A 9,477-nucleotide genomic window follows, 5' to 3' on the forward strand; every position below is an offset into this window, starting at 1 on the left:
TAAGCTTTATAATAATTTTTTTTATGGCTTATCTCGATCTCATAACTCAAGTAATAGGTTTAGCAGGTTAACTTGAGTTGATTTTATTTATTTTTTGGTACTTTTTTAATTGAATATTTTTTTAGATTGGGCTTTGTATTTTTTTAATAAGGTTATCTCAATCTCATAACTCACGTTACAGGTTTGGTAAATTGGTCCACGTTGACTAGGGTTATTTTTTTTTGTCTATTTTTAATTGGATTTTTTTTTTAATTTCAACCTCTAATAATTCAATTTTTTTTCTCAATTACATCCTTTAATATTAAGATGTTTGATAATTGAATTTTATAAAATTTTTTTGTGAAATAATCCTAGTCATGGATTTAAATTTTTTTTATTTCAATCTTGAACACTGGATTTGTTAGAAATAAAGCATTATATTTTTTTTGGTATTATTTAAAAAATTATTTCAGTTTTTATAATTTAGATCACGAGTTTAATGTGATAGACAAATATCACTATCTAATATATCGATTTCATATATCCTACAAATTCGATAAATTAACTCGAGTTAATTCAATATGATGTTGTCTTAATATTTTAAAAAATAATATCTAATATATTATTGTATCAATATTTTTTTAAAAAAATTGTTCAATATACATTATATTTTAGATTTGTGATTAATTTTGCAATGTTGAAATATTTTTTTCATGATAAAAAATTTTAATACTACCCACGATCGAAGGTGAGCCAAGCAAATTTTTTAATTTTTTAATTTATTTTTTTAAAAATTATATTTCATAATTGTTTTTTTATTGAGTTACATACCGGTTTCTTAAATTTATTTATTTTTGCTTGATTTCAACCTTTAAATATTTTGTAAATAGAACTTCATAATTTCTTTTATTTTTTTTATGAATTATTTTCAATCTTATTAACTAAGTCATGAGTTCAGTATGTTAATTCTAGTTAGTTTAGTTTTTTTTTCTAATTGATATTTTTTTGTTTTATCTTTGGATATTGAATCGATTGAAAATTAAACTTTATAATATTTTTTTATGGCTTATCTCGTTCTCATAACTCAGGTAACATGTTTAGCAGGTTAACTTGAGTTGATTCTATTTATGTTTTAGTACTTTTTTAATTGAATAATTTTTTAAATTGAACTTTGTATTTTTTTTTAATGGAGTTATTTCAATCTTATAACTCACGTCACAGGTTTGGTAGATTGGTCCAAGCTAACTAGGTTTATTTTTTTAAATCCTTTTTTAATTGGATTTTTTTTTTAATTTCAGCCTCTAATAATTCAATCTATTTTTTTCTCAATTACATCCTTTGATATTAAGACATTTAAAAATTGAATTTTATAAATTTTTTTGTGAAATTATTTTATTCATGGATTTAGTTTTTTTTTTTATATTTCAATCTTGAATACTGAATTTGTTAGAAATAGAGCATCAGATTTTTTTGTATTATTTAAAAAGTTGTTTTAGTTTTTACTATTTAAATTGTAAATTTAACGTGATAGACAAATATTATTATCTGATATATTGATTCCATATGTTCTATAAATTCAATAGGTTAACTCAAGTTAATTCAATATAAAATTATTTTAATATTTTAAAAAATAATATCTAATATATTATTATATCAATATTTAAAAAAAAATATTATTCAATATACACTATATTTTAGATTCATGATTAATTTTTTTTATTAAAAAACAAGTTTGCAATGTTGAAATATTTTTTTCATCATAAAAAAATTTAATCCTACCCACGATCGAAGGTGAGCCAATAAGATATAAACCCTCTGAAATACAGCCCAAAACATCATGATTCTCATCTCTTGCTTTGCTTCTTCTTCACACACTACAAAAACAAGATGACATAACAAATTCCGTCTCCGACTCTTTTGGATCTTTGAGGCATTCTACCTTGGAATGTTTCTCTCGTGTTTCTCCACAAGCATAGCTGAAAACACTCCTTTGCTTTACACTGTTACATCCCATTCTACGCTATCTTATTTCTTCCATATTTTCTGACAAACATTGCTCGAAACCTAAATAGAAATGGCTAGGCTTCGCAGTAGCAAGCGCAATTCTTCCTCTAGATCATACACATCAACACTAACCACCATAGCCTTCATAGCATTGTGTGCTATAGGTGTTTGGATGCTAACTTCAAACCCACAGGTTACTCCACAAACCACAACTCACGTCACCAAACCAGTCATTACCACCACCACTGACATTGCCGCCGACGCGGATGTTTCAATCTCCAATGAGGTAGAACGCACTGAATCCAGGAGCAAAAAGGACACCCATGTTTATGAAGACAATCCAGGAGATCTTCCCGATGATGCTATCAAATCCGACGAGCTTAAAAGCAATGATGACAGTGACAATAAAGAAGAAAGTAACTACGGGAAACAGGAAACGGATGGTGGTGATAGTAAGCCTGATCAAGAGAGCTCATCACAGGATTTAAAGGGAGAAGGATCTGGTGAGGAGCAGCAGAAACAGGAGGAAAGACAGAATCAGATATCTGAAGAAAGTTCACACACTCAAAACCGACAAGCTGATCAAACCAGCCAAGAAAATTCTCAATCTGAAGGTAGCCAGGAAGCAAGTGTCAATCAAGAACAAGAAAAAAATACCAGCCAAGACGAAAAAACGAATGACAATCAAGAACAAGAGAAAAGTACAGTATCTGAAACTGATGATAGTAATTTACATGATTCTATAAATCAGAATGAAGAACAAGATCAAGCACTAGAGCAACAGCAACAGCAACTAGAAGATGTCGAAAACAGTAGTAAGGATTTACAGGATTCTCAGAACCAAGAATCAAAAGAAGACCAACAACAAGGCTCTGGACTCGATGAAAACAATCAAGAATCTGATCACAATGAGAAAACATATGAAGAGCAACAGCGAGAGCAAAGAATAGAAGATACTGGAGGTCAGAATTCTTCTCAAGAATCCCAAAAGGAGGTATCTGAAGAAGATAAAAAACAAAGAATACAGCAGCAGCACAAACAAGATGTTGAAGATAGTAGTAAGGATTTACAGGATTCTCAGAACCAAGAATCGAAAGAAGACGAGCAACAACAAGGTTCTGGACTCAATGAAAACAATCAAGAATCGAATCAAAATGAAAAATCATTTGAAGACCAACAACAACAAGATAGTACTGTAATCAATGAAAGCAATCAAGAATCTGATCAAAATGAGAAAACTTATGATGAGCAACAACAAGAGCAAAGACAAGAAGATACTGGGGTCCAGGATTCTTCTCAAGAATCCCAAAATGAGGTATCTGAAGAAGATCAAAAATAAGGAAGACAACAACAGCAGCAGCAGCAGCAGCAGCAACAAACACATGATCAAGAAACTGAACAAGAATCTCAGATGGATAGCAACACAAACCAAGAAACCAAGCAGGAATCAAGCTCGGGCGAGTCAGCATTTCCAGGTGGCGGGAACCCAGGCATACCAAAAGAATCAAAGGAGTCATGGTCAACTCAAGCAGCAGAGTCAGAGAATCAAAAGGAGAGAAGGAAGGAGGAATCGGACGGTAATGATAGTATGTATGGGTACACATGGCAGCTCTGTAATGTCACTGCAGGTCCTGATTATATACCTTGTTTGGATAATGAAAAGGCCTTAAGACAACTACATACAACAGGACACTTTGAACATAGAGAGAGGCATTGTCCTGAGCTTGGACCCACTTGTTTGGTTCCACTTCCTCAAGGTTACAAAAGACCCATCACATGGACTCAAAGTAGAGACAAGGTATATCATTGAATCTTGATGGTTAGATTAGGGTGATTTTGTGGGGTTGTAACTTTGTTTAGTGTGGCCTTGCAGATATGGTATCACAATGTACCTCATCCAAAATTGGCAGAGGTCAAAGGTCATCAAAATTGGGTTAAGGTTACTGGTGAGTTCTTGACCTTCCCTGGTGGTGGAACGCAGTTCATACATGGAGCTCTTCACTATATTGATTTTGTTCAACAGGTAAACTAATCCCACAATTTAATGTCTTGCATGATGCAATGTGTCCTCAAGGGACATTTCAACGCAATGCATGAAGAGTGCCCTTGAGGCGACACTCCAAACAGTTTGAGTTTGGGTAAATATTAGAAAGATAGAATCAGTCCTGACACGTGAAAATCGCACATAAATGCCATCTGGCCATGAATAAATAGATAAAGCACCCTAATGTCACCATCGAAGTGATGCATGCGTTCGTGCTCAAGCAGTTCTTAGCTCTGGAAAATATCCTCATCAAGTGGATACTTGTCATCCGTATTGCATGTTTTATGCGCATGAATTCCCATACTGATTCATGGTTAATGGGTGCAGGCTGTGCCCAAAATTAAATGGGGAAAGCACACTAGAGTGATACTGGATGTTGGGTGTGGAGTTGCAAGCTTTGGTGGTTATATTTTTGAAAGGGATGTTCTTACAATGTCGTTTGCACCCAAAGATGAACATGAAGCTCAAGTCCAATTTGCCCTTGAAAGAGGAATACCTGCAATATCTGCTGTCATGGGTTCCCAGCGTCTCCCGTTCCCCAGCAGGGTCTTTGATCTCATCCACTGTGCGCGTTGTAGAGTCCCTTGGCATGCAGAAGGTCACAACCTTTTCATATCTCCAGTCTGAGTACAATATAGATTATGAATCCAATAGAAGAAACAGAATATTTGTTGTAATTTGCTTTTGCTAAAGAAGATTAGGTGCTTGTTCAGGTGGCAAGCTACTTTTGGAATTGAATCGCCTTCTCCGGCCTGGAGGTTATTTTGTCTGGTCAGCAACTCCTGTTTACCAAAAGCTTCAGGAAGATGTGGGGATATGGCAAGGTTGGATACCAAGAACTGATTATTTGAACAATCTATGATCTTATATCTAGCTGACCTCTTGTTATTTTGCTAGCTATGTCCGCGTTGACGGTATCTATGTGTTGGGAGCTTGTGACTATCAAGAAAGATAAACTTAACGGTATCGGTGCTGCTATCTACAGAAAACCTACCACAAATAATTGTTATGATCAAAGAATCAAAAACAGCCCTCCAATGTGTGATAATGATGACGATGCAAATGCTGCCTGGTCAGTCAGTTTCTCAGGCATTCCTAATGACTCTTAACAATTGGAAATGGGTTGATCAATAGCTAACTGGACTATTTATTAATGGTCATTCTGGCGTTGCATTTTCAGGTACGTGCCTCTGCAGGCATGCATGCACCGGGTACCTCGTTCTAAATCTCAGAGAGGGGGTAAATGGCCAGAGGATTGGCCTGAAAGACTACAAATACCTCCTTACTGGCTAAAGAGCTCTCAGATGGGGATCTATGGTAAGCCAGCTCCTCAAGATTTTGAAGCAGATTATGAACATTGGAAACATGTCGTCAGCAACTCATACATGAAGGGATTGGGTATCAGCTGGTCCAACGTCAGGAATATAATGGATATGAGAGCCGTTTATGGGGGGTAATGATACTTATCAACTGTTGTTGTTTTCTAATGCTAATTGCAAGACGGTATTGTCCTGTTTAAACGTATCCTCTTCACATGATTATGATGCAAAACTCGTTTTTTATGCATCCAGGTTTGCAGCGGCTCTCAAGGATCTTAAGGTCTGGGTGTTCAATGTAGTGAACACAGACTCTCCAGATACACTACCGATAATTTATGAGAGAGGTCTTTTTGGGATATACCATGATTGGTGCGAATCCTTCAGCACATACCCTCGAACTTACGACCTCCTACATGCTGATCATCTCTTCTCAAAGCTGAAAAAAAGGTAAATATGATTGGATCAATACTTCTCATTTTCCATTTGTAATTCATTTTGTCCATCGGGGGAGCTTGATGACCAAATTGTGGTGTGGATTTTACAGGTGCCAGCTTGCTCCTGTATTGGCAGAAGTTGATAGAATCGCTAGACCTGGAGGTAAACTGATTGTTCGTGATGAGTCACGTGCAATTGAGGAAGTGGAGAACTTGCTGAAGTCTCTACATTGGGAAGTTCATCTAATCTTCTCCAAGGACCAAGAAGGTTTACTCATCGCACAAAAAGGTGAATGGCGACCACAGACATATGCAGCTTCTTCCTGATCATGAAGAGATACGACATCTGGCTCATAATCGTGTGCTGCCCCTTCTGAATGGCAACTTACTGTAGCACTTTGCTTTCTTTGGAATGTAAAGTCTTCTTCTGAAATACAGCTAGGTAAATGTATTTGTTGTTGCCTTGTAAAACTTACAGTACAAGAATCTCTGCGTAGAATTATAATAGGCCAACAGGCGAAATTTTGCACCAGAAAGATGGTCACTCGTAACATGCATGATGGAGCTCCGGAAAAGATTATCACATTACAAATTCATACAATACAAACACAAGGAATTAGACAAGGAAAAACAGTAGCCGGGACCAGAGAACCAATAACTTCGCCACATAGCTGCATCCATGAATATGGAACCTCATTCACAAGTTCACAAACATTAATGGCCCCCCTTCATCACTAACCTGGCCATTTGCTGCATCAATGAACATGGAACCTCACTCAAACCAACACTAATGGTCCCCCTTCATCACTTTGCAGATCATTATGAAACTTGCGTAGCTTACAGATAAATGGACTGACTACCAGGGATTGCGTATGCATACTAGGTAACCGTTAGCTACTATAGTTCACCATAATCCAGCCAACTATGGTAACACAGTTTTGCCATCAAATTTAATCACTATATTGTTTGATAGGAAATCTGTTAATGATTCAAAACAAAAACTATCACTAAACCTTCTTCATTGCCAATGCAACTTCCCTCACACACATAGGAAAGGTCTAGCGATAGAAAAACTCTTGCAATGCAGAGCCAGTGTATCCATTACAGAAGGACCACAGAATCATTCAACATCAGTAAATGACATGTGGAAACTCCATTTTGGTAAAATTTGCATGATGCCGGAAGAAACTCATCAACACTGAGTGGCATAGACCTACTTCCTGGGAGGACATTCTCTTCATATAGTTTAATCATGTATAAAGTAACATGATAATTCAAATGATCCTCAAAATCATCTTATAATCCCAAGTCTTCCATGAATCCCCTCTAACTCTTCGTTGGTGCATGAACAACTCAAGTGAATTTGAGAAAATTACAAGAAAAATGTCTTTTATTTCATTTAACAAAGGTTAGCTTCAACTCACAATTTCAAAATAAAGGACAAAATCAACCCTATATCAACACAATGTGTTGTTAACATGGCTCTACAAAAACAGAACCTTATCAAGTTATGATAAACACTTCAAGCTCCATTGGACTTCAATACCAGATGCAGCTCCTAATCAGATTCCAGCATTTCCACTACTCCGTGCCTAGAAGTTTCTGCAGTTGACCACTCTTGACGGCAGCTCTGAGATCTAAATATCAAAATTAACGATCAAATAGCATTAGTAAAATGATGAGAAACAAGCCTGAAAACTAATACATCCCTTAAAGAAGGAAAATTTTAGAAAGAAGAAAGAGGGCAAGGAACAGAGCAGCTAACCATCAGATCCACCAATATGCTTGCCATTCACAAATATTTGAGGGACAGTGCGCTTGCCAACTAAATCAAGCAGATAATCCTGAATTTCACCTCCATCATCTGCAAAATTCATAGAAACACTGCCAATTTAAACCATTTTTCCCGGTACCCATGCTACATGAATCTGTAGCTAAATAGAGATACCTCGAAGATCAAGCTCCACGGCAAAAGGTTTCTCATACAGTTCACTGAACACACGCTTGGCACGCAAACAATACCTATCAACAAAAAGAAAACAAATCACAATTCTTCCTCCCAAAATGCTCAAGTGAGATTCAGCGTTTGCACTGCACAGTTAGCTGTGTATTAAAATTATTTCCCAGAATTCATAAAACATAGACGATTGGCTGTAAACTAGAATCCCCAGAAATTCATATAATTCAAACAACTTTCCATGAAAATTAAATTCATATCCCAATCCAATAATACACTAACCAAATTCCAATATCAAAAACTACTTTCCAAAATTCTAACCAAGACCCACTTTTTTAATTTAAAAAGGAAACACAAATCAATCATAAAAGGAGAACTAAAAGAACAAAATCATCCACGTACAAGGCATAAATTAATACTAATAACACAAATTAATATTCATAAAAAAAATCCCATAAAACAGAAATTAAGAGAGCGAATTATAGAATTTACGGGCAGTAAGATTTGGAGAAGATGACGATCTTGTTGGAGTAGATAACGTTTTGAACGAAAGCTGAAGCTGAATTCGATGCTTCGGTTACCTTCAATTCATTTGCTAACGCGACCAACAACAAAAATAACCCAATCGTTGTCCGATTAAGAATTATACTACACTGGATTCTCTTCATCTTCGCTTCTTTTAGCAACAACAAATAATTGCTCGGTAACTGCTTTTCCTCGCACGCAAGTAATGTTTTTTATGGGTATAGTTTAATTTTCCCCTGGTATCTCGGTTTTATCCAAATAGTTTTGTTTGTTTCAATTAACCCCCAGATTTCATCGATTTTTCAATATATCCGATAGATTAATGGGTTTAATCCATTCGAAGCCTGGCTTTAACAGAGTTTTAAAAACCACGTAGAAGTCATTTCTAGATTATCCGACAAGTTAACCGGTCAAAATATAATTTATTTATTTATTTTAATTTAAAAAACAGTATTATTTGAACTTATTTTAAAAATCTTAAAATAATATTTTTTTTATTACTTTTGTGTACAACTTTTAGTTGTAGAAATTAAAGAGAATTTTTTCTGCTCAAAATTTTTATTTTAAGCTTTTTTCATTAAAAATATTATAATAAAAACTATGATTAATTGAATTAAAACCTAATTTAAATTAAATGTTATTTTATCAAACATATTTTTAATTTAATATTTTTAAAAATATTCATAACCAAAATTAACTTGAACTTGTTAATTAAATAAATTGAATCAGGTTATAATTTCCAACAACGCTAAATCGTTTTTCATTTCAATGAAATTAGATCTCATTAATCAAAATAAAGAAAATCGATAATTACCATAAAAAAATAATCCTGATTCAGGAATTTCTATTGTTGCCTGGTATAGTCGAATTACAATCAAGGACCGCATATTCATGAAAATAAAAATCGAGAACACCACCTAATTAATTGAATCTGTAACCCAGAAAAACAAATCTGAAAGAATACAGTTCATCATCACATCATGAGGGGCGGGCTAGGATTTTGAAGAATCAGATTTATAAAGCTTGTCATATTCCTCAAGCTCCTCATAATACACATCCCAGACACATCGAACACATCCACTCCCACAACAATCTCCTGGCTCCGGCTTCTCGGGGGGCGGCGGCGGCGGGGGAGCCGTCTTCTTCTTCGATTCTTCCTCTCCTTGTTTACTCATCACCGTTGATTCAATCTGTTGGTTTTTATTTTCCGTTGCC

At 35.0% G+C, this 9,477-nt stretch overlaps 2 protein-coding genes across 2 annotated transcripts; one reads left to right on the forward strand and one right to left on the reverse strand.

The window, feature by feature from the left end:
* Nucleotides 1-1,764: 1,764 nt before the first annotated feature.
* LOC105126658 (probable methyltransferase PMT27) lies at nt 1,765-6,915 on the forward strand. Its single transcript, XM_011027589.1, is given in 8 exon segments — nt 1,765-3,781; nt 3,857-4,006; nt 4,355-4,625; nt 4,741-4,851; nt 4,925-5,099; nt 5,208-5,480; nt 5,599-5,793; nt 5,891-6,915. Coding segments are annotated over 8 exon segments (3,120 nt in total). The 5' UTR covers nt 1,765-2,053; the 3' UTR covers nt 6,108-6,915.
* Nucleotides 6,916-7,193: 278 nt separating this feature from the next.
* Nucleotides 7,194-8,601, reverse strand: LOC105126657 (Glutaredoxin family protein). The gene is made up of 4 exons (XM_011027588.1): nt 8,230-8,601; nt 7,729-7,802; nt 7,546-7,644; nt 7,194-7,417 (listed from the first exon to the last, which is right to left on the reverse strand). The coding sequence occupies exons 1-4, from the start codon at nt 8,403-8,405 to the stop codon at nt 7,362-7,364; spliced, it is 405 nt and encodes a 134-aa protein (XP_011025890.1). The 5' UTR covers nt 8,406-8,601; the 3' UTR covers nt 7,194-7,361.
* Between the last annotated feature and the right edge of the window lie 876 nt (nt 8,602-9,477).

The sequence above is a fragment of the Populus euphratica genome, unplaced genomic scaffold (genome assembly GCF_000495115.2).
Source record: "Populus euphratica unplaced genomic scaffold, PopEup_1.0 scaffold41.1, whole genome shotgun sequence".
NCBI lineage: Eukaryota > Viridiplantae > Streptophyta > Magnoliopsida > Malpighiales > Salicaceae > Populus > Populus euphratica.

Excerpts from the sequence above, each read along its gene's own strand:
- LOC105126657 (XM_011027588.1), bottom strand. The coding sequence starts at position 8,405 with ATGAAGAGAATCCAGTGTAGTATAATTCTTAATCGGACAACGATTGGG. Across the intron at positions 7,803-8,229 it reads TTCTCCAAATCTTACTGCCC|GTATTGTTTGCGTGCCAAGC; the intron begins GTAAATTCTATA and ends TTTTGTTGATAG. Across the intron at positions 7,418-7,545 it reads GCATATTGGTGGATCTGATG|ATCTCAGAGCTGCCGTCAAG; the intron begins GTTAGCTGCTCT and ends TTTGATATTTAG.